Genomic DNA, 25,607 nt, shown 5'->3' with positions numbered 1-25,607 from the left:
TAGAGTAATAAACCGTTCTGTCTCCCTTATGGTGACCTGACCTCAACCCCCTTGATGTCTAATCCAAAACTCTCCACCCGTATCACCTATAGCACTCCCGTGAGCACACCTATAGCACTCCTTCTTCCCGTCCACCCAGCACATTCCAAAGCCATCTGTCTCCTACAGATAACCATTAACTTCTGATGTAACAACCATGCTCTATCACCCCGCAGATACTATAGTATTACTTCTGATCTATCATGTCTCTAGTGTAGTAATGTTCAAAGTTTACCCAGAATCCAACAGCGTACAGAGGCCCATTATCAGCAACCATCACTAACAACAGTTTTCAGCTGTGCTAACATAATTGCAAAAGGGTTTTCTAATGATCAATTCGCCTTTTAAAGTGATAAACTTGGATTAGCTAACACAACGTGCCATTGGAATAGAGGAGTGATGGTTGCTGATAATGGGCCTCTGTGCGCCTATGTAGATATTCCATWAAAAATCCGCCGTTTCCAGCTACAATAGTCATTAACAACATTAACAATGTCTACACTGTATTTCTGATCAATTTGATGTTATTTTAATGGACCAAAAAATTTGCTTTTCTTTAAAAAACAAGGACATTTCTAAGTGACCCCAAACTATTGAACAGTAGTGTAAAGTGTTTGTTAAAAAGCTCCATAGCAGAAGGTAAAAAGGATCTGCGGTAAAATTCTGTTTTTGCCTAGGTAAAATAAATCTGTCTGCCATTGCACTCTCTATGTTGTTTATTTCGAGAGACTTGTGAGAGTGTGTTTGTGCGTGAACGTGTGTGTTTGTATGTATGGGCAGTGAGCATGACAGGTGAAAGCACGAACAAAAGTAGTGAATTATATCGGGAAAAGGATGCCATTTCAGGCACAGGTAATGTAAATCTTATTAGTCGGTACTGACCTGCAGGTTGATGTCGGCCAAGTGTTCTGACAGCACGCGCACCACGTCGGTGAAGCCCTTGTTGACGGCTATGTGCAGCGCCGTGCACATGGAGTTGTTCAGTAGGTTCACATTGGCCCCTTTGCTCAGCAGCAGCCGCGCAATCTCCGCCTGATTCCTGCACACACACACACACACACACACACACACACACACACACACACACACACACACTTAGGCCTAAGCATAATAAATTTTTCATATCTAGTTAGCATATTAATTTCAATATGCATTACCTGATGCATTTTCATATAATTGTTGTGTTTTTTAAATATTTTTTACTCATTCTGATAACAAATTTCAGCTTTGGCCAATATTTACCAATGAGTTCCACAAACAATAAAGCCTCACTGGATTGGACTGAATTGAAAATGGAGAGTGCCACTAAAACACGCAGGCCTGAATAACAAACCCACAGCACGAGGCTCATAAACAGATCCATCCAAAGCTGATGCTTGTTTACTGCCATGTAACACTACATGTAAACGACTGGAAGCCAAGCCCAAGGGAACTTGTAAATCCCATCGTGGCTCATTTTCTCATAGATGGAATCTAAAGCTGCCTATCTAATCCTGTTCTCTGTCGTGTGGAGGATTAGGGACAAAAGTAATGCCTGTCTGTGTCTGTTTCTGTGTGTGTGTGGGAGTGATTTTACTGAACCCAATGCACCCCAGCTGGAGAAATGGACAAGTCACAATCCAATTAAATCCAGATAACCCCTCCCCATAACTTGTTTGCTTACAATGTGAATACAGGGTTAACGGCCACCTTCAGATGGCCCGTGTGTCTGTGTTGTGCTCCTCTCACCCAAAGGCTGTGTAGTGCAGGGCGGTGTCTCCATCCTCATCCTTCACCTTGATGGAGCTGTTGGCCTGCAGCAGAGCCAGACCACCTCCATGTGGCCCTGGTGGGCTGCCACCTGCAGCGCCGTCTTGCCCTGGTTCTTTATATCCACCTGGAGAGATGTAACACACACAATCACATTAAGAGATGTAACACACACCAATCACATTAAGAGATGTAACAACACAATCACTAGAGATGATACACACACCACACACACACCACACACACACACACACACACACACACACACACACACACACACACACACACACACACACACACTGCGTGTGGGAGTGAGCGCACCTTGTCAGGGTATTTCTGCACTAGCTCTCTGACTTGCTGGCACTGCCATGCGCCGCCTCGATGACCAGCCGGCTGGGGTTGTCCTGCTCTGTAGACTGAACAGCAGCCTTTTCCAGGACTGAAATGACTGTGTGTCTGGAGATAAGAGAGAGGGAGAAAGAAAGAAAGAAAGAAAGAAAGAAAGAAAGAAAGAAAGAAAGAAAGAAAGAAAGAAAGAAAGAAAGAAAGAAAGAAGAGAGAGATGGAGAGAAGATCGGGAATAGAGGCCAAAGAAAAAAAGGGGAGAGGGACAGTGAAAGAAGACAATGTAGAGGAGCAAAGGAAGGAGAAAGAAGAGAGTGTGTGTGACATGTTAGTGATGGATTCGAGAGCGTGGGAAACAGTTTGTGCTGCGTTGCCCTCCAGGCCCCTCTAAACCCAGAGAGCACATACATACACACAGAGTTACCAAGACGGTTTGTAAAGTCAAGTCAAAGTACAATCATTGGAATGGGTCAAAATGTCCTCGTGCACCCTAACCCAGCATTATGAGCCTCTCGTCCCCACTCTCTGTGCCATCATTATGAATATGACAGACATAGAAAGAGGGGGGATTGAGTCAGGGCACTCAAGACTGGTAGGAGAAGCACACATTCATATACACACATGAGGAGCAGTAGAGGCACATATGCTGATGAGGCCTGTGGAGCTTCCCTCCAACATTTGTTTTATTTTTATTTGACCTTTATTTAACTAGGAAAGTCAGTTAAGAACAAATTCTTATTTACAACATGCATGGACATGATACGGAGAGAGAAACCAGACATTTCAGAGACATGCAAATGAAACCCGTTGGCCATGCATGCGGAGACAGTGACCAGGAGAAACAGAGTTATGATTGGCTGTCTATGCAAGACAGCCACTGTCACAGTCCTTGGCCAGTAGTGCATGCATGGCTTGCAGCAAGAGTGCTGGAAGAAGAGGGAGGGGTGGAGAGGGGGAATAAGGCGAAGGAAGGACAAAAAGCAGAGGTCGCTGGAAGACTGTTGGATAAGAGGCCCACTTCCTCCTTTTTGCGAGGTCTAAGTAGTCCTTACTTCCGGATTCATTGGGGTTTTCAGCAGTCATGAGGTTGGCATCCACCTCCGTGGTTTGGGCTGAGAGGCACGCCGGGTTAAAGGTCCACGTCTGGCCGCCGAAGGCCACGCGCAGGTCCCCATCTGCGTACACCTTCAGCACCTTGCCCATCTGCCCCAGGGCCTGATCGGAGGAGAAAGGAGGGGGTGTAAAAAACAGGAGGAGGAAGAAGGGCGGGAGGGCAGAGCAGAGAAGGAGGAGAGTGAAAAGACAGTGGTATTGACAGTGTTAGGACACCAGATAGGTAAGCAGGCCTATGGATTCTTTCCCTTTACACTTTCCTCACTTTGTCTCCTTTCCATCACGACCATTGATATGACAAGATTTTAGGTATAAACACTTATCACTGGCCATGAATGAGAGAAGGAGCGTTTCAAAGAACCTCCATCAAACCATGATTCATCTTGCCATCTCAAATGCACTCTTTTCAGTTACCCATGCCACTCAGGGAAATTCTCAGGGCTTTTATTTATAGGTAAATAAGATACTTTGTTTTCGCAGAAGCCTTAAAGGCCCAGTGAAGTGAAAAACTAGCTTTCCTGTGTTTTATACTATATATCTCCACACTATGAGGTTGGAAAAATACTGTGAAATTGTGAAAATGATAATGCCCTTTTAGTGTAAGAGCTGTTTGAAAAGACCGGCTGAAATGTTAGCCTGTTTTGTTGGGATGATAAGATACACCAGGCGGTAAATTAGTTAATAGACTAAAGGCATCTGCATGCTTCCCAGCCGAAACAGTTCGGTAGAGTTTGTGCATATATTATGACGACATTTTGTGACGTTTTTGTTCGTTTTGGACATCGGTGAGGGTAATGACAATTTTTTCTGGAGGCAAGCCTAAGTTCGAAGCAGAAGTCTATGCCCCAAGTCAACAGTAAAGATTCTTCAATAAAAGTCTTTGTTGTCATTCAACAAGAGATAATTCGTTTTCATGAACATTTCTTCATAAAGAAATACTGCCCCAAACATCTTAGATGTAAAATTGCTAAGATTGACTAAGATCTCTTCGGCAAAAACGTCAACATTTATGAGATTTCTTGAGTTATCTTAGATTAATTCTGACTATTTTGAGGAAGTGTATTCTGGCTATGGCATCTCAAAATGGACAAACAGTAACTATTGCCGCTTTTTTCAAGTGAAGAGGTCTTTTAAGGGAGTATGCGAGCACACTCGTTCGGTTCAGGCTAGCCGAGTTCGGCTAGGTTCCTGCTTAACTGAAGCATGCTGATGCCTTAATAAGAAAGGGAGTTCGAAACTTCTCTGCCAATAACAGCTAGTTTTCAGTTTCCCTCTCCCCACTCAGTTAGGCTACAGGAAGTTAGCGTCAGGCTACAGATAGTTAGCCTCAGCTTATGTCAACGTACTGGTGTCATGCTGTCTGTCCATTCTCCGTGGCCAGCCTGTAGCCTCTTTACACTGTCTATGTCTTCCAGTACTCGCACCAGCTCGCCCACACCAAACGTGTTGACCTACGGCAAGAAAGGGGAAGAAGACAGCAAATTGTTAGCGATGTGATGCTAATGCTAATCTGTCAGCATCCAGGACACCTACAGCACCTGATGTCACAGGAAGGCCAAAAAGATCATCAAGGACATCAACCACCCGAGCCACGGCCTGTTCACCCCGCTGCCATCCAGAAGGTGAGGTCAGTACAGGTGCATCAAAGCTGGGTCCGACAGACTGAAAAACAGCTTCTATCTCAAGGCCATCAGACTGTTAAATAGCCATCACTAGCCGGCTAACACCCGGTTACTCAACCCTGCACCTTAGACATGGAATCACTGGCCATTTTAATAATGGAACACTAGTCACTTTAATAATGTTTACATACTGATTTACTCATTTCATATGTACATAATGTATTCTATGATTGTATTTTAGTCAATGCCACTCCGACATAGCTCGTCCTAATATTTATATATTTCTTAATTCATACTTTTACTTTTAGATTTGTGTGTATTGTTGTAAATTGTTAGATACTACTGCACTGTTGGAGCTAGAAACACAAGCATTTTGCTACACCCACTATAACATCTGCTAAATATGTGTGTGTGACCAATACAATTTGATTTGATTAGCATCACATCGCTAGCTAATGCTAACCTACAGTATAAGACCATGCTGTGAGCCTGTATTCATTTCTCACTGGTAGAGCTAGAGTACCTTGGTCAGGGCACCTGGGTGGAAAGTCCAGCGGATGTTGTTGCTGTACTGGACTCTGACATCTCCCCGGTCAGTGATTCTGTGTACCGTCCCGATTTTGCAGATGTACTGTAAACACACAAATCAGATTTGATTTGCAGTTGCCGATTGTGGCCGGCCTTGGCATTGTCATTTCGCTGGCTCCATTGATTTGAAAGTAATACGTGCTTGTTGATTTTGTTCTATTGCACACCAGAGACCATTCACGCCGGCAACGTTACATAAACCTGGGTTCAAAGGTTCAAAATGGGGATACGGTACTCAGAATTTGAACCAGTACTTGCCTAACATAGCACATGCAGTGACAACGTGGCATACACTTCAAAGTAGTTCTACGACTGGAGAAAGCTTGGAATGAGGTAAGACTCTTTTGATAAGATTATGTCAGAGAAATTCCACCAATTGACTTGGAGGGAGTTTAGTTTAGTACCTCTGCCATTTTGGGGTTCCACCCTCCGTGGCCCTCTTGCATCTGTCTGAGGATGTCTACTTCCAGGAGACACTTCACCTTGTCCCCCTGGTTGAAGGTGTGGCCTTCTGCACTCTCCTGCCTCTGCAGTTCTGCGTGCTCACCTGTGTACACACAAACCATAGATAAAAACACACACACACACACACACACGTGACAACATACTCTACTGCAGTGCTTTCATATTGATCTGTAGGATACATACACTACCGGTCAAAAGTTTTTGAACACGTACTCATTCAAGTGTTTTTCTTTATTTTTACTATTTTCTACATTGTAGAATAATAGTGAAGACATCAAAACTATGAAATAACACACATGGAATCATGTAGTAACCAAAACAAGTGTAAAACAAATCTAAATGTATTTTAGATTTTAGATTCTTCAAATTGCTACTCTTTTCCTTGATGACAGCTTTGCACACTCTTGGCATTCTCTCAATCAGCTTCACCTGGAATGCTTTTCCAACAGTCTTGAAGGAGTTCCCACATATGCTGAGCACTTGTTGGCTGCTTTTCCTGAAGGCCAGGTCATCTAATGCAGCACTCCARCACTCTCCTTCTTGGTAAAATAGCCCTTACACAGCCTGGGGGTGTGTTGGGTCATTGTCGTGTTGAAAAACATTTGATAATCCCACTAAGCACAAACCAGATGGGATGGCATATCGCTGCAGAATGCTGTGGTAGCCATGCTGGTTAAGTGTGCCTTGAATTCTAAATAAATCACAGACAGTGTCACCAGCAAAGCACCCCCACACCATAACACCTCCTCCTCCATGCTTTACGGTGGGAAATACACATGCGGAGATCATCCGTTCACCCACACCGCATCTCACAAAGACATGGCGGTTGGAACCAAAAATCTTGTGTTTCTTGGCCCAAGCAAGTCTCTTCTTCTTATTGGTTAATTTAGTAGTAGTTTCTTTACAGCAATTCGACCATGAAGGCCTGATTCACCCAGTCTCCTCTGAACAGTTGATGTTGAGATGTGTCTGTTACTTGAACTCTGTGAAGCATTTATTTGGGCTCCAATTTCTGAGGCTGGTAACTCTAATGACCGTATCCTCTGCAGCAGAGGTAACTCTGGGTCTTCCATCCCTGTGGCGGTCCTCATGAGAGCCAGTTTCATCATAGCGCTTATGATTTTGCGACTGCACTTGAAATGTTCAAAGTTCTAGAAATGTTCCGTATTGACTGACCTTCATGTCTTAAAGTAATGATGGACTGTCGTTTCTCTTTGCTTATTTGAGCTGTTCTTGCCATAATATGGACTTGGTATTTACCAGATAGGGGGGTTATACAGAAGATAGCCCTATCTTGTCACAACAGATTGTCTCAAACACATTAAGAAGGAAAGAAATGTTTAAAAAAATGTACTTTTAAGAAGGCACACCTGTTCTACAATGTAGAAAAAAAAAATGAAATAAAGAAAAACCCTTGAATGAGTAGGTGTTCTAACTTTTGATCGGTAGTGTATACAATTTGATGAATTACGAAAACAAGCATGCTTCCTTAACAACAGGTAGAAACTTAAAATATATCCCCCTTGGTTCATACACAGCTTTGGTAGGTGGTCTTTGTAGTAGAAGCCTCCCTGGACTTCCGACACGTTTGAGGTCTACCTTGCCCTTGTGACCCAATCGGTAGACGTTGGTGGTGCCATTGGACCAGGTGACACTGGCCACACTGCGACCAGACTCTGTGTCCCAGCCACGGATGTCCACCACCTTTCCAACCTTACCCTCTCTCCTGCAACGCAACACGTGTAGGAGTATGAGAGAAGAGACAAACCGAAGGAGCAAGTAAAATAGGCTTATTGGGGAAAAAAGTGAGGAAAATGAGAACATAGTTAGGGTGAATATATCAAGCACAATGGAAAAGGTGATTAGTTTTATGTAGTTTGATTCTGTGCACAGGCAGGACATTACCCCTTTAACAAAGACACAAGAGGAATGTTCTAAATGCATTTTGGATTGGACTGCGATCAGAGTGCACTTTGGGTGGTTTGTAAATTCAGAGGTTGTCAGACTGTCCGTTAGTAATTCTAGAGTGTTTCGCTCTCTGACATTTCAGAGCGCACACTGGACACTCGCAGAGGAGTAGGATTGATCCGAGCGTTTTTGACCTCAAACGCAGTAAAGCAACCCCAAGCTACTGGCTAAATTGCGCTAGCTTGCCCTAAACTTATTCCAGACACAAATGAGAAGAACAGCTCACTCTGACCATTTTACTGGTCCTAGCAGAGCGGTTACGGCCGTTTTTATGTTAGAGCGTTGGTGACTGTAACTGTGCTGAAGGCAACAATTTAGTTCTATTTTTTGCTGACATTTACTGACACCGGTCATATTCAATGGGTGTTGCGAGTTAATAAATTAATCAGTTATTCTGTGCTCACTGACGAGAGTGCTCTGAAATCGGAGTAGATAGCCAGGGTGAATTTACAAACACACCCAATGTTAAAACAGGAGATGGTACCCATCAGTGTTTCACATCCACATGTTCAACCTTATTGTGGGAACGCACAGCACAAAGACCATACTCTGGTACAGGAATCTTGTCAATTATAAACTTTGCTAATTCAACATCACATACTGAAAGTAAGAAACAACAAGTAGGATCATGACTCCAATCTGTGCTCTGGATGCTGAAAAGGTTTTCAAAGACCAATCTAAATGGATAATCTAAACAAGGTTTCTCCAATCATCCCTTTGACTCTGGTTAGAAGTGAGAGATCAAACAAAGAAGAACACAAAACAAAGCACACTTAGAGGCTGGGGCTAGCACCCCTCACATTCTCAACTACTGTACCGGACACAAGATACAATACAATAAAATACATTGATTTACTACCACGGCATTACGCATCTACTTTATTACATACTGACTTGCATCAAGGTCAAATGATATCAAATACTACATTCAGTTTCCACCACAAACTTAGAGAACCTGACATTGTATAGCCTAGTTTATGCAGGTTAACAGTTATATCAAGGATTACACAGACTCTCAGTACAGGACAGGACTCGGGTAAGGGACAGCCTCTCTTCTAAGCATACCCAGAATGTCCCTATGCACTTACCGCATGCTGCTTAAAGACTGATGATGACTTAGACCCCAGTTCACCTTCGAAGACACCATAGGACATTTTGACTCATTCGCCAGTGCTTTAGCACAGAGAGGACCCAATGCCATTCCCGGTGCTGACCCCACATGAGGTAATACAAAGAGCTAATGACAGCTTTCTCCAGCCCTAGAGGCAATGATATTCAAGGGTTTTGAAATTGAAAGGAACAATTATCAAACTTTCGGAGATCCTGCAAAGAGTTAATTTAGTACTTGTATGGAAAATCTGTTTCTTTCCTAATAATTTGCCATTGAGAGACAAATTCTCTTGACTCTTGATTCGAAATGTTATGCGAACCCACAGAAACCCAACAGCACAGTAGCCACAAAACCCATGTCCCAAAATGAACTTAATAACCCCAAAGACATTTTTTTCCTCCCCGGAGTTGCAGCACATTCTATAATTAGAATTCATGTGACTTCTTGGTATATTCCACTACACTAGAGGGAAAACGGTACGAAAGMAAAAATAAACCTGATCGTTAAGAAACATCTGTTAAACAGACTCAATGAGACACTTTTGGGTTGGGAAAGAATCTTGAAGCACAAACACACCAGTTCACACTGTCACTTTGCAGGGTAATTAGAGAACATTAGAGTATAATGGAATGAGGTTAAGGGGTCATGGTGAAACAGTTGAAACAACAACATTGGCACACTGGTAAACAAGAGGCCCTGGTCGGTATGGATGGATTGCTCCGCTCACTCCCTCACCGTCTTGGTTTCCCCAGTCCCAGTCAGGTCCGCGTACCACTTTCACCCCTTGAAAGATTCCTTTGAGGATGATCCGTGGGAGATTCTGCCTCGGGGCCAAGCACACTCTGTGAAAGGCAAAAAGTACAAACCACATTCTCAATGAAACACTATGGCAAGAAGATAGCATTATGACTTGTGATACAACATCATGGAGTGTATCCAGAATGTTCTGTCCAAATGACATTGTGCAGTTTCAGAAACATAACCACTGACTGACAGAAGCTTGTTCGAAATGCTTCTCTTATCGGCCACCAGAAAAACCCAAGCTAAAACCCTTTAAAACGTACAGCTATCTCGAATAAGTAAGCCAACCAGTCTGGCCTACATTATAGTCCAACTAAGTGGCACAGGCAAACAGCCCAGATGTAACAGCTCTCTGGCTTAGAGACACGCTATGTCACAGACACAAGCCTAAAAGTCAGAGAGGGTTATAAGATACAACAATGTTGGGGCAACAATGTTACTGAGACACACTCAGAAGACACTTGAATCAGTAAGGGAGYTGGGGAGACAAAGGGGAGTCTATTCTGTGGTGGATGCTTGCCAAGGGGAGATGGCATACATGCGCTCGATTGCTCATCCAAATTAAGGAGAGGTCTTTATTTTTGATGGGTCGTTCAGCTTCGCTGAGGGCTGAGAGGCGTCCTAAACTGAAAAAACATGCTGCAAAACCCTTAAATTACTCAACAGGGGACATCAATGTCATCACAACCACAAGACTAAGCAGAATATGGCTGCCAAAAACCCAGACCCGTTTGACAGGTTCAAGCAGGCAGTTATACTAAATTCCTCAGAAATCAGAAGGGGGGAGGGGTCTAGGAGGAGCCGTACCTTATGGTAAAGATTTGGTCAGATTTCAAAGGGGCAAATTAACTGCCTATTCCCATTTGCCATACTTTCTCTGCGAGGTCAGCATTGAGGTTTCATTCTGCCATGAAGCTTGGGGAAAGACTGGAAACTTGACTTGAATTTCTCTCAATCCACTATAATCAAAGTAAAACAATCCTCCCGTGGGTGGTCTTCCTCTGGGATGAAGAGAGGCTTTGCTACGCCTACGCGTCACTCTCCCTTCGGCTGCGAGTGGTGTCCATCAACGCAAACGTGGGGGAAAAAACGAAGCTAGCCCTGGTTATCTTCCAAACTAATCAGGTCAGATTGTGAGGCACGTTGGCCTTAGAAGAAGAAGCCGGTGGCACCTTTGCTTCTTGGAGGCTTACTGTAGACTGACAGTAAATCCTGGTGTGGGCTGTGTGGCCACGGACAATGGGGAGGTGAGGTGGCATGTGCCTAAAATCAGAGATTTGAGGACTAATCCCTAGACAGCAGCGCAATCAGGAAGCACAATGTCAGACAGCACAGCTAAGAGAGTGCGTGTTACAAAAATACATCTGCGTCACCACGGAGATAACATATGGCCCTTATTAAGCTTTCTGTGCCAAATGGTCCTGTGAGCATACGGATGTACATTTATACAGTTGAAGTCTGAAGTTTACATACACTTAGGTTGGAGTCATTAAAACTCGTTTTTCAACCACTCCACAAATTTCTTGTTAACAAACTATAGTTTTGGCAATCTACCTTTTGCATGACACAAGTAATTTTTCTAACAATTGTTTACAGACAGATTATTTCACTTATATTCACTGTATCACAATTCCAATGGGTCAGAAGTGTACATACACTAAGTTGACTGTGCCTTTAAACAGCTTGGAAAATTCCAGAAGAAATTTGTCTTTAGACGCTTCTGAAAGCGCACATTGAACATCAAATTTGAGTCATTGGAGGCTGTACCTGGTGGATGCTATTCTAAGGGCCAAACCGTCAACAGTCAGTGTCTCTTTGGCTTGACATCATGGGAAAATCAAAAGAAATCAGCCAAGACCTCAGAACAAAATTGCGGACCTCCCACAATCTGGTTCATCCTTGGAGCAATTTCCAAAACGCATGAAGGTACCCACGTTTCATCTGTACAAACAATAGTACGCAAGTATACAACACCATGGGACCACGCAGCTGTCATACTGCTCAAGAAGGGAGAACGCATGTCTGGTCCTACCTAAGATGAACGACTTTGTGCAAAAATGCAAATCAATTCCAGAACAACAGCAAAAGACCTTGTGAAGATGCTGGAGGAAACACATAACAGAAAGTAATCTATATCCACAGTAAAACGAGTCCTATATCGACATAACCTGAAAAGGCGCTCAGCAAGGAAGAAGCCCACTGCTTCAAAACGCCCATAAAAATGGCCAGACTACAGTAAAGCAACTGCACATGGGACAAATGTCCTCTGGTCTGATGAAACAAAAATTAGAACTGTTTTGGCCATAATGACCATCGTAATTGTTGGAGGAAAAAGGGAGGCTTGCAAGTCGAAGAACACCATCCCAACCCGTGAACCACGGGGGTGGCAAGCATCATCATGTGTGGGTGCTTTGCCTGCAGGAGGGACTGGTGCACTGCACAAAATAGATGCGATCAATGAGGGAGGAAATTATGTGGAATATATGAAGCAACATCTTAAGACATCAGTCAGGAAGTTAAAGCTTGGTTGCAAATGGGTCTTCCAAATGGGACAATGAACCCCCAAGCATCCTTCCAAAGTTGTGGCCAAAATGGTTAAGAACTACAAGTCAAGGTATTGGAGTGGCCATCACAAAGCCCTTACCTTAATCATATAGGAAATTTGTGGCAGAACTGAAAAAGCCGTGTGCGAGCAGGCAGGCCTACACCTGATCTCAGTTACACCAGCTCTGTCAGGGGGAATGGGCCAAAATTCACAACTTATTGTGGGAGCTTGGAAAGGCTACCCGAAATGTTTGACCCAAGTTAAACAATTTAAAGGCAATTCTACCAAATACTAATTGAGTGTATGTAAACTTCTGACCCCACTGGAATGTTGATGAAAGAAATAAAAGCTGAAATAAATCACTCTATTATTCTGCCGTTTCCACATTCTTAAAATAAAGTGGTGATCCTAACAGACCTAAGACAGGGAATTTTTACTAGATTAAATGTCAGGAATTGTGAAAAACTGAGTTTAAATGTATTTGGCTAAGGTGTATGTAAACTTCCGACTTCAACTGTAGGCCTTTGCTGTAGACACTGTGTTTACTGTGTACGGCCCCCAGGCGGTGAAAGGGTTGGTACGCAACATGATTTTCAGAAAAATTCATGCAAAGGATGATGATCGCGTGGGGATAAGACCTGAAAAACAATGCTGCTTATACAGCAGGATTTCCTGAGTTGTAGATTAGGGTGGAGGGTTGTTAATGGGCTGCTTTAAAACAATAGATTTTAGCCAGATTAAAAACACCACTTTAAGGAATTATGGGTCTAGATACCATTGGGCAAATATTTAAAGGGTGGGGGGGTGGGCAGAACTATCCAAAACAGATCTAGTAAGAGTAAATATAATGATGCCTGAATGGTACAGATGGCATTAGTGAAGACAGCAACTATTTGACATTTACTGTTGTTGGTGTTGTCGCTGTTAAACACTTATAACTATGAGAAGAGCGAGAGCGAGCGCTCTTTAAAAGGACCTGGACGTCTAATCCTGCCTGACCAACGTCTCTCTGAGATAGAGGATGTGGTGAGCTGAAACATGACCAGTAGGAGGTAGAGAGGTGCTGAATTGCCAGATATGCAGGATAAGGATTAAACTGAGCCTACTTGACAGGGCCCTGCACTGTGTGTGTGTGCTGTGTGCGGGAGACGATTACCAACCGCGAGCAAGTTGTTGTCGCGTTTCCACCCCCCCTCAGTAAAACATATGGACACCCATATGCTGCACAGGGACACCGTCAACACGCAATAACGTACACAAAACACGGCAAGACGATACACACCACTTACCATGAACAACGGTGACCAAACATTCATTGTGAACACTTGTTATTATCACACACACACACACACACACACACACACACGACACACAGGGCACACGTGACAAAACACTCTAACACACATTCACCATGTGACTACATTATTAGAGAGTATCCAGATGACCCAGCCTCATTCCAGATGATCACAGACTGGGCACAACATCATAGTAATGAACACCTGTATTAACGTAAAATCACAGCACATCCACCTTTTCCCCAAATCTGTATTCACACTCAGCCACTATTAATTACCTTATAACACACTTCAATGAGGAGGAACGTGAGACTTGTGAGGGAAAAAACATGTATTTGCAGGATCTATTAGATGTACGCTATATAATTATCTGTAGCTTCATAATAGGAGCTTAGTATAGGAGCTTAGTGATCGTAAAGAGCTCTCTGCTTAAAGGAAAAAGGCGGCATATTGCTGTGCACATATGGAGGGTTGAAACTAAAGAAAAGTTTCACCACTTCCCCCGCCTCAGGGATTGGTTCTCTCTTCCACGTTCACTCACCGCAGCTGGTCTGGCGATGTTTAAGGACATGGGATAGAGATAAACTTGAGGAACAAAAATAGACCTGTATTGTTCCAATCATCTTTGCTTCTGAGTAACTTGGCACAAGGCATAAGCAAAGAAGAAACCACAGTAGCTTATGATGCCCCGATCTGCTGGGGAGGGGTGGAACCACCATGACTAAGCCAGTTTTGGGGTTTCTATATAAACCTCTTGCGTTTTCTGTATTATTGGGCTCTCAATGATCACCTATGGGTGTCGTGACCAGATCCATTATTGCAATAATAATCGATATTAAAGGTTGATTGTTTGAAGAAATTGGAAGGTCTTTTCTCCCTTGCTTGATTAGAATTTACATGACATTTCTGCTAACATGCCTAATCCCATTATTAAGTGGTTTAATTACAATACAGCAAAACTCTGGCAATGCAAAGGCCTGTAACTACTCGATAAGAACCCCCCGACCCCATGGCAGTGTTGTGCCTAACAGTGGCTCTCTCTCTGCTTTAAAGCCCTCAGCTGAGCCACCTGCTCGGCTACTCTCTCGGTCTCTGACATTAAATGAATCCCATTAGCTGTCTGCTGAGCCCAGATCCAATCCCTCATCACAAATTATCATAAAATAAAGCATCCATCATGGAAGCCAGCCAACTTCTTGGCTCCCCCAATATTCAGTTTGGGACAGATTGAATGCTGCATTTTTTTCTTAAGACGGACCAGGTCTTATGAACGCGAGACAGACTGTTAGTGCTTTGGAATGACATCATCGAGGACTCACTCACTCACTCAAGAAAGTATTCCATACTCCCTGACATATTCACATTTTAATGTGTTTCAGCCTGAATTCAAATTGATTCTACCTACATGTACATATTACCTGACAACAAATGCCCCCACACATTGTACTCTGTACGGGTACCCCCTGTATATAGCCTGCTTTGTTATTTACTGCTGCTCTTTAATTATTTGTTATTTTATCTTTACTTTTGTTTTGTATATTCTTAAAACTGTATTGTTTGGTTAAGGGCTTGTAAGTAAGTATTTCACTGTAAGGTCTACACCTGTTGTATTCGGCGCATGTGACAAAAATACAATTTGACTTTACTTGATTAAATAACTCCATAATGAAAAAGGGAAAACATGTTTTTGAAATCTTGGCACATATATGTGAAAGATTAAATAACAGAAATACTAATTTTATCCTTAGAGTATTCACGACCGACCCTGAGTCATACCTTTGTAGAATCACCCTTGTGGCAGCGATTATAGCTTGTGATCTTTCTGGTTAAATCTCTAAAAGCTTTTCCAACACCTGGTTGCACCACATTTGCACATTTATCTTTTCAAATTCTCCAAGCTTCTGTCAATTGTTGTTGATCATTGCTAACAACCATTTCCAGGTCTTGCTATAGATGTTCAAGGTAGATTTAAGTCAAAACTGTTAGCCACTCAGGAACATTCCACTGAATACTCACTGGTCTTGTGTGGTTGAGATCAGTGTTTGAAATTCACTGCTCGACTGAGGGAACCTTACGTGTGGGGTACAGAGATGAGGTAGTCATTCAAAAATAATTTTAAACACTATATTGCACACAGAGTGAAGCTCCATAGCACCTTATTATGTGAACTTGTTAAGCAAACTTTCACATCTGCAACTTATTTACGCGCTTGCCATAACAAAAGGGTTGAATACTTATTTGACCAAGACAATTTCAGCTTTTAATTAATTTGTAAAAACAATTTAAAACATAATTCCACTTACATTATGGGGTAATTACGTGTAAGGCCAGTGGAACAGAAATCTCAATTGAATTCATTTAATTCAGGCTGTAAACACAACAAAATGTGGGAAAAAGTCAAGGGCTGTGAGTACTTTCCTAGAAGGCTCTGTATAGAGGGCTCTGTTGTGTTTTGCCCCATGCATAACAAGCAGAAGAAGAACGAGGGGTTGCGGCGTTACTTTCAATAATTATGTTTTTCACCTTTGCTTAGAGCTGGGTCTTGGAGCAGCAAACAGTCAATGTTCTGTTGAATGTATCTTCACTGTGTGTAATGAAAATGACATCAAAAGTACATCTAAACAGAATTGTTGATCAACTGGTTGGAATTAAACTTTTGACTAATTGTATTCACCATTTCCCCTAACCTTGACTACTCCTGTATTCTAGAATAAGGCTGTACGTAAACAAAATGTGGAAAAACTGAAGGGGTCTGAATACTTCTGAAATGCACGCATTACAACTTGAACAACTTACAATATGTTACGAATGCTAAACGTATGATATGTTTACGATTCCCAATTTGTGTGGCTAACGTTAGCTATGGTGGCTAGGTTGCAACGTTCCTAGCTGGATAAAACGTTAGCTAGGGGTTAAGGTTAGGGGAATGGGTTAGCTAAATTGTTGCTAATACACGTTCGCGGTTATACATACACCCGACCAACCACTCCTCCTTTTGTTTTTTGCCTTAATTAACCTCGTCTGTTATAACCATACAAACGACAATCAAAACGAACTGGAGTGTCCCGATTTACTATGGAGACCAGGCTGATCAATAAACTGTTTGATTCATAAATGAAACCTATACGCATATGCTATTGCAGACGGACGAGTGCAATGTTTCGTAATCTTGTACAGTAAAGATGGAATGTTGTATGTGTAAGTATGCTAAAATGCCGTAATGGCGTTATCTAATGAAGTATGGATGAGTTTGGATGATGAGGGTGTAGAAATATAAATGACTGCTATATTATTCGTGCATATGGCATTATTTGGTCAAAGGAGACGAAACCGACTCAGCCTCCTGCTTGAGCACCAATCTAGCGAATCAAAAACACGCCAATGGGATTTCATAGTTCAAATAAACTAATTACAGACGTCAGTGGGTTCTCTAATAGACTCTGCTCTACCACATGAGCTTGTGTGAACTACAAAAGGCATAAGTGTCCTGAATTAGGACTAAGTAGCGAGGCCCTAAACAGAACTGAGAAAGACCAATCAATCGGCTCTTTTGTAATCATCCATTTCTCCTCATCTCAGTTACCCAAGAAGATAAAACTGGTCCCCGTGGAGATAGTTTCTCCAAATCCTCAGTGGTAATGGCGGTAACACATTAAGTAGATTTCATCTTAATTGAAGTTCTGTCGGGATGAGGGGTTGGCGTAAGAGCCCCTCTTTATCAGTGGTTTTTCTCGTCACGTCTGCCTCTCCTTCGATTCACGTTACTGTATCCTCTCTAGCAAGGCCAGAATGTCCCTAAAGGGTCCATCACATCACGCTAGGCCACTGACTTCAGCTGAGTCACACTTCTTTCATTCCACTTGACTAAATACTCCCATTAACTAAAGATGTCTCAGAGAGATGTCTCAGAGAGATGTCTCAGAGAGATGTCTCAGAGAGATGTTCAGAAGAGAGTCTCAGAGAGAATGTCTCAAGAGAGATTTCAAGAAGATGGGCTCCGAGAAGATGGCTCATGAGAGATGGACTCAGAGAGTATGGCTCAGAGAGATGGCTCAAGAGAGATGGGTCAGAGAGATGGGTCAGATTAATCAACGTGTAGTAATTGAGTGGAACAGAGATCCTCCAAAAGACCACTTCGTATCACAATTCCCGCAATGACAACGACACACTGAAACGTGTGTTACCATCAGCCATTTTGGGCCAAATCCCCATTTCAAAACCTCCATTATCATTCATGTACAGGACTCAACTACTGAGATATATCCTGCATTTCCTTTACCTGCTGGTTACTGTTTGTTAATATAGAGAATGTTTGTGTGTGGTAGTGGGAGTAATTTCATCATAGTGAACTAACTAAAGAATAGCTTTTTATTTCCACCACAAGTGCAGCCGTGGTGTCTGTGTGTTTACTACTATCCCATCACCAAACACCAGCATATGTATCAATCTCCTTAACTTGTATCAAGTAGAGGATAAAATAAATTTTAAAAAAGGTAGTTTTTGCAGTCCATCAGGTAGCTAGCCGTAAGTCCTACACTGGGGTTGAGTGTGTGTAAACAACGCTGCAAATAACAAAAGAACCAATAGAGACAATGGATATGGGACACACTGCGTGTCCCACTAGTGGTTTTCAAAAGGCCAGATAAATAAAACATTGCCTTGATGTTTACTCTCTGGACAGCTTTCAGGCCTTCAAAGTCAGACTTAACTACTTGTTTCAAAATAAAGAGTTAAGTAATAAATTTGCGACCTATAACTGTTTTCACTCCAGATGTAGCCCATCTCCTTTATTGAAAACGCAAAGTAATTACTTAGTTTAAAATCAAACAACCTTTGAACATTTAAAAACCAAACACATTAATCAAATCACATTATCCACAATAAGCAGAATGAGTAAATGGCAAGCATCCTGTCACTTGAATCTACTAAATGTTATCTTACTCGATCAAGTGAGTGGATGATCCTGCATTTCGCACTATAGAAAGCCTGGCAGCTGTTCTTGCATGAAGTCTCCAGGAACAGCAGAGCCATCCTCCTGAGGTGTCTGAAGGGCTCTCTTCTAATGAAGGACGTTGCTGAGCAAACAGCATACTGCCAATGTTTAATCAATTACGTAGAGAAACTGAAGGTGGGAGTCGAAGTGAGAGGGGAAGGAAGTACTCCTGTCAGACTGATATTGTACTGCCAGAGTTCCCAAAAATTTGTGGTTATTGTACAAACCAAGCTGAATTTTGCTCTGCCCCCAGAAGTTCCTCATGTGCTTTTACAGTAGGCCCTCTGGTCTCATAGTATTCTCAAGTACTGCCCTGTGGATAGAGGTCTAGTACCCCTGGTTTGGAACTCACTGTTGTACTGTACACATAGGGTTCAGGGCACTACCTTCTAAGCAACTGGTGGCACTACTATTGTTGCCAATCCTTTTTAAAATGAGCATGTCCCTTGTGTTCTTTACATTGATTTGATATATTTACTGTGACAGCAAGAAAAGAGACTGTTAAGATAAAGTCTAAATGTATTGTTATTGCCAAATTTCAAAGTGCCATGTGTCTTTTCCTGCGAAATCCTGCAGAGGGCAAGACTTGGAAAAACGAAGCATGATACCAAAACGATACCACAAAAAAATATATATTTCCCCAGTTTTTACAGGTTTTCACTCTCAACAAGGATGTTCGAAGTCCATAAAATGCTCTAAAACCAATATTTTTGTTGTTTTGTAGTTACGCCTTTTAATTCAGGTGTGCACCAGCCATACAGTTCGTGTTTGGCCAGCATGTTTCTATAGCTACACTTGTGATGAATTTTCAACCCAGAAAATGGTCACTGGATTGATGCAAATAATTAATGATTATGCCATGGTAGACATAGGCTACCTTTGGTAGTTACCTTTAAAATACCTTTCAATCTGCCTGAAAACTGTTTACATTAGCATCGCTAACAGCTACACCAAAAGTGGTAGCCATTAAATAGGCCCTAAACGCCACTGCACACATCAGGGCCGGACATTCAGGTAAATTTGCCAGTGTCGACCCGGTCCAATGCCACTGAAAAGCTACTGGCATCGAATGAAACCAATACTGGCCCGGGTCAAGAGCTGACAGTAAAGCAAATTAATGCTTTCATAGTTTAAGAAATATTACCTTTCATTTACAGCTTGAGCAAGTAGCTTTAACAGGGTCAAATTCAAGGAAATTTTCAAGCACTTTAATGTATTTTCCAAGGTACCAAGATTGTAATATTTGTGTAATATGCCTACAAAAAAACACCCCGTCAATTGAAACGGCAGGAAACAAATTGAAAGTGCTCATCTCTCATTAAAACGATCAGATGAAAACATGAATAATATATTCGGAGCAGTAGATGACTTTCAAATCAGCTAACATAACTTCAAATGACACTTTTTCAAAAGATCAAATAAACCAAGAGGAAATGTTATGATTTTCAAAAGTACGCATCCATGATGACTGAATGTACATCACGCAAATATTCACCAAGAACTTAAATAACTTTTTAAATACCATGGTTTGGCATACCCATTTCTTGCCTCATAATTGCGAACATCTTGCCTACCACCTGTCCGTTCTTCATTGAGTTGCTTCAATAATAAGCCTACGGTTAAAAAGTAGCATTATGCAATATTTCTTTCAACTGGCCACTGAATGGGGATGATCGCCTCCCCTGTAGAGTCGATCATCTACGCTTCATAAAGTTGGGTTAATTGTTTGGTCAATGCAATTACTGTTGAAATATAAAACATCATAAAGAGAGCAAATTGGTGATCCGAAAGGAACGAACATGACAGTGTAAAAAAAATGTTTGCTGGCACCGTCTTGCGACAAATAAAATGTGTGTTTGCACTGCCAAGCAAAACAGTTTGCAAATGCGACTGTTTTAGTTGCAGCTACTTGAATCCCTGGTACAGAAATGAGAGCTGGCCGTCCAGTGGTCAATACATTTGATCTATTCTCCTCGTTAAATGTAAACGGGGGTTCCTACATCCAAACTGCTTCATTGTTTTTTTTTTTTTTCAAGATGAAAGACTGAACTTTTCAGAGTTCAGCTACTCTAACCTAAAGAACATGAACAACCATTAATTGAATAGCCCTAAACCTGAAGCAGCAGGGGCATACAGCCATTGAAGGGTTGGTAAGCTTGTTCTCTGACACAGTTCCTCTATCTTCACCTAATGTCTTTCGCATGATCCCCAAGGCTTCACTCATTTTTGAAGGAAACTAATTATCGCGATGAAAATGTGTTGCCGACACAGATAAGAGGAATACGGTTCACATAAGGAATTACTGTAACTATTGGACAACAGTATTTCTGCTTTTGGCATCAATGGAACATATTTGCTAAGTGTCGTTCTCACCATTGAGTTTTAGGCTCTGGCCAGATGATCAAGCCCGTGCTGTGTAATACTAAGTGTATTATAGCTTACAATGAATGAGAATCACCAGTGAAGCCCAGAAACACAACTCACCCACCGGCACACAAAGGAATACAGTGGGTTTGAGCTGGCTCTTCACTGGGTGGACTAAGTAGAAGCATTCTGTGCCCCATTTTAAATTCAGTGTGCATGAGTATCACCCAATATGTAAAGGGAACTGTCACACCAGTCTGAGACATTCAGACAGTGCCTGTATCGGTTCCACATCGCTTTCCTGTGAACTGATACAGAAGACTGGATGAGGAGAGAGGAAAAAAGGGGGGGAAAGAAAATATTTTTTCAACAACTGTTAAAAGTGATAATCCGCTCGAAGTCCATTGTTGGAGGATGATATTGGCACGGTTTCCGGCCTCGACGACAGCCATTGCCAAAATATCCTCAAAATCGGCAATCTCCTGGCATCGATCACTTAATTAAGAAGGCGGGCAGAGCAGACAATGGGAATCAACTTAGGGAGTCGGGGACACAGGGACAAATTAGATTACGGTTCCTTTCAATTAATCTGGCCACAAGTTAATTATTTGTAAAAGTAAATACAATTGTAATCAATTTCAAGCAAATCACACACTGTATTTTGAAGCTGAATTTAATACAAAATCAAGCCCAACGTGAATCTGGAGATAGGGTTTCGAAGAATGGAGAGTTTTGTGGGGGGGGGGGGGGGGGGCATGGGTACTCAACGGTTGGGAATGTGGCTGTCTCATAGCGCTCAAATGCGTGGCCCAGGTGTGTTTGTTTTTCATGTAGCCACTCGCGTGCACAAGTCGTAGTCAAAGCACACTTGCACTTTCCAGCCGCATCCCATGATGCCATGCTCTTGCATCTGTCGCAGAATGATGTTGGAGTGGCGCACACCTGAGACAGAGAAAAGGGGAAAGACGAGAAGAGCGAGAAAGTCACGAGCGAGGTTGAAGGAGGTTAAGACAGAAGCCAGTCCAGAAATTAGTTCAAAGTACAGCAAATGGAAGAGTTGACTGATGACAGATGACGAGAAATGCTGATCTCTCCCCCTTCTCATCTCCTTCTCTCTTCTCCTCTCTTGCTTTCGCTACATTAATTGAAGCCTTATGACTCTGAGGTAGACAATTTGTTTTAAATTGGATGCCAAAATGCAGATGAATCCCTGCAGTTACAACTTGGCATAATTTCTAATAACAGCCGATTCTAAAACAGGAGCTGTATTGCCTGTCTCCTGCTTGAGTCATGAAGAGAAATGGAGATGGACAGAGATGCCCTTGCTCTGCGATGGTAAGTAAACATGAGCTGAGGAACCTTGCTTGAGCACAAAGAATGAGACCAATACCTAAAATCAACAAATGATATACACACAATACATTAGATCATTGTGCATTTGGAAAGTATTCAGACCCTTCCTTTTCCACATTTGTTACGTACGCCTTATCAAAAATTAATTTACAGTTCGTTTTCATTCATCAATCTACATACATAGCCCATAATGACAAAGGAAAAACAGGTTTAGACATTTTTGCACATTTATAAAAAAAACAATAAAACAAAACCACCTATTTACTGTAAGTAATGTCAGACATTTCCTATCGACATCCATAATTGAAGCTCAGGTCATCCATGTTTTAATTGTTCCGTATATGTTCCCCTAAAATTCTAAGACCTTCCCCTAATTGGAGTAAATCAATGGACAACAACCCTTAGGCTTCTAACTTTCCAGCTTAGTCATAACTATATATCATTTACAGACACAATGCATTGACAATAGTTCACTTTTTTTCATTTGATCCCCCTCTGTCAGCTACCCTCAACCCTCCCATCTATGTCTGCAGACCAATCTCAAGTGTTTTGATTTCTAGTTGCAAATACTTTTAAACTGTGCTGTTCAGACAAAAGTCTGAAACCTATAAACGATTACGGACCAACCGTATATTTTTAATTAGTTATCTTGTTTGTTTTTAGTCTCCCCTTTCAGCTCCACTCAAACCTTCCCATCTATTCTAACAACATCCAGTTTGATTTCATTTCACAGCAAGTTCTGAACCTTTCTATTCTCATAGTTTCGTACAGTTGTAAATAAGATTTTTTCTCTAAAAGTATTATATTATTGATCGATTGACTATAAACATTTCAAATCACCCAGCAGTGCAATTTACAGAGTATAAGCTCAGGTAAATTGCAATCTCAGCCATTCCTGAACACCTGCGACAAAAACAAGCTACAATGTGGACATTACCAAACAAATTACTAATGATTCTGTCTCTTCGCAGCAAACTCCTGCAAAGCGGGATGGTGTATCCCCATACTATATATATATAGTTGAAGTCGGAAGTTTACATACTGACAGGAGTCATTAAAACTTGTTTTTTCACCACTCCAGCAAATTTCTTGTAAACAACCTATAGTTTTGCAAGTTGGTTGGGAACATCTACTAATTGGGCACGACACAGTAATTTTTTCCAAACAATTGTTTACAGACAGATTATTTCACTTTACAGTGAGGGGGGAAAGATTGATCCCTGCTGATTTTGTACGTTTGCCCACTACAAAGAAATGACAGTCTACTAATTTTTAATGGTAAGGTTTAGTTGAACAGTGAGAACAGAATAAACAAAAAAATCCAGAAAAATGCATTCACAAATGTTATATAATTGCATCTTGCATTTTAATGAAGGGAAATAAGATATTTGACCCCCGCAAAAACATGGCTTAGTACTTGTGGCAAACCCTTGTTGGCAATCACACAGAGGTTCAGACGTTTCTTGTGAGTTGCCACCTTGCGGGCTGTGGCAAGGATTTTCAGTCCTTCAGGCGTAGTCGGTGTACCAATTGTTTTCTTGGTGACTGCCTGACGATCATTGACAAGATCCTCCCATGTAGTGTCTGGCTGATTCCTCACCGCTCGTCATGATCATTGCAACCTCCACGAGGTGAATCTTGCATGGAAGCCCAGGCCGAGGGAATTGACCAGTTCTTTTGTGTTTCTTCCCATTTGCGAATAATCGCATCAACTGTTGTCATCTTCTCCCAACACTGCTTGGCGATGGTCTTGTAGCCCATTTCCAGCCTTGTGTAAGGTCTATCATCTTCTCCTGACATCCTTGGAGCTCTTTGGTCCTTGGCCATGGTGGAGAAGTTTGGAATCTGAATTGGATTAATGATTGCTGTCTGTGGACAGTGTCTTTTAATCAGTGTAACAAGCTGAGATTTAGACGCACTCCCTTTCAGAGTGTGCGTCCTAACTCCGCTCGTTACCTGTATAAATAGACACCTGGGAGCCAGAAATCTTTTCTGATTGAGGAGGGGGTCAAATACTTATTTCCTCATTAAAAATGCTATCAACCCAATTATAATCATTGTTGACATGCATTTTTCTGGGATTTTTTTTGTTTGTTATTCTGTAATTCACTGTTCCAAATAAACCTACCATTAAAATTATAGACTGAGCATTCTTTGTCAGTGCGCAAACATACAAACTCAGCAGGGGATTCAAATACTTTTTTCCTTCACTGATCCAAATTCAGTGGTCAAAAGTTTACATACCAAAGTTGACTGTTACTTTAATCAGCTTGGAAAATGTCCAGGGAAAAGAGAAGGAAAGAGAGGGTAATAGGGCAATCATGCTTTAAAGATGCTTGCTGAAAGGCTAAATTGACATCATTTGAATCAATTGGAGGCTGATACCTGTGGTGTATTCAGGCATACCCCTTAATCTCACGTGTCTTCTATGCTTTGACTCATGGGAAATCAAAGTAATCAGCCACGACCTCGAAACAAAATTGCAGACCTCCACAAGTTGCTGGTATCTACTTTGGGAGACAATCCAAAACGCCTGAGAGTACCACTTATCTGACAAAGAGTAGTACCGCAAGTATAAACACCATGGGACACAGAGCTCGTCATTTACGCTGCAAGAAGGAGCGACTGCATGTCTCCTAGACGCACATGAACGTTACTTTGTGGTGCAATAAGTGTGCGCAAATCAATCCCAGTCGAACAAACTAGCAAAGACTTCTGTGTAGAATGCTGGAGGAACAAGTACAAAGAAGTATCTATATCACACCGTAAATACGAGTCCTATACGACAAACCTGGAAAGGCCGCCGCGTACAAGGGAACAGGAAGGAAGCCACTGCTCAAAACATGCCCAAAAATCGCCAGACTAACGTTTGGCAACTGCACATGGGGACAAATTTGACACTCTCGGTCTGATGAAACAAAAATAGAACGTTTGACCATTACATTGCACAGTCGTAATTTGGAGGAAAAAGGGGGAGGCTTGCAAGCGAAAGGAACCCACACCAAACGTCAACCCGTGAAGTCACATCTCGCTAGATGGTTTCTGCGCAGCATCATAATCCGTATCACATGTGGGGGTGCTTTCTGCAGGGGGACTGGTGCACTTCACAAAATAGATGGCAACTCATGAGCGGGAGAAATTATGTGGATATATTGAAGCAATCATCTCAAGATAATCAGTCAGGAAGTTAACAGCTGGTTCGCCAAATGGGTCCTTCAAATGGACAATGACTCCCAAGCATACTTCCAAAGTGTGG

At 42.0% G+C, this 25,607-nt stretch overlaps 1 protein-coding gene across 1 annotated transcript in view; it reads right to left on the bottom strand.

Moving 5' to 3' along the window:
• Positions 1–25,607, bottom strand: part of LOC111976553 (E3 ubiquitin-protein ligase MIB2-like) — an 84,301-nt gene that overhangs the window by 22,742 nt on the left and 35,952 nt on the right. Inside the window, 12 exon segments of the mRNA XM_024005475.2 lie at positions 922–1,078; positions 1,768–1,846; positions 1,849–1,915; positions 2,110–2,138; positions 2,141–2,242; positions 3,186–3,348; positions 4,593–4,697; positions 5,392–5,499; positions 5,861–6,003; positions 7,456–7,508; positions 7,510–7,640; positions 9,728–9,842. Coding sequence (XP_023861243.2) covers positions 922–1,078; positions 1,768–1,846; positions 1,849–1,915; positions 2,110–2,138; positions 2,141–2,242; positions 3,186–3,348; positions 4,593–4,697; positions 5,392–5,499; positions 5,861–6,003; positions 7,456–7,508; positions 7,510–7,640; positions 9,728–9,842 — 1,252 coding nt within the window.

The sequence above is a fragment of the Salvelinus sp. IW2-2015 genome, linkage group LG17 (genome assembly GCF_002910315.2).
Source record: "Salvelinus sp. IW2-2015 linkage group LG17, ASM291031v2, whole genome shotgun sequence".
NCBI classification, from domain to species: Eukaryota; Metazoa; Chordata; class Actinopteri; order Salmoniformes; family Salmonidae; genus Salvelinus; species Salvelinus sp. IW2-2015.
Note: the sequence above shows the minus strand (reverse complement) of the source record. Positions and strands in the feature narration are given on the sequence as shown.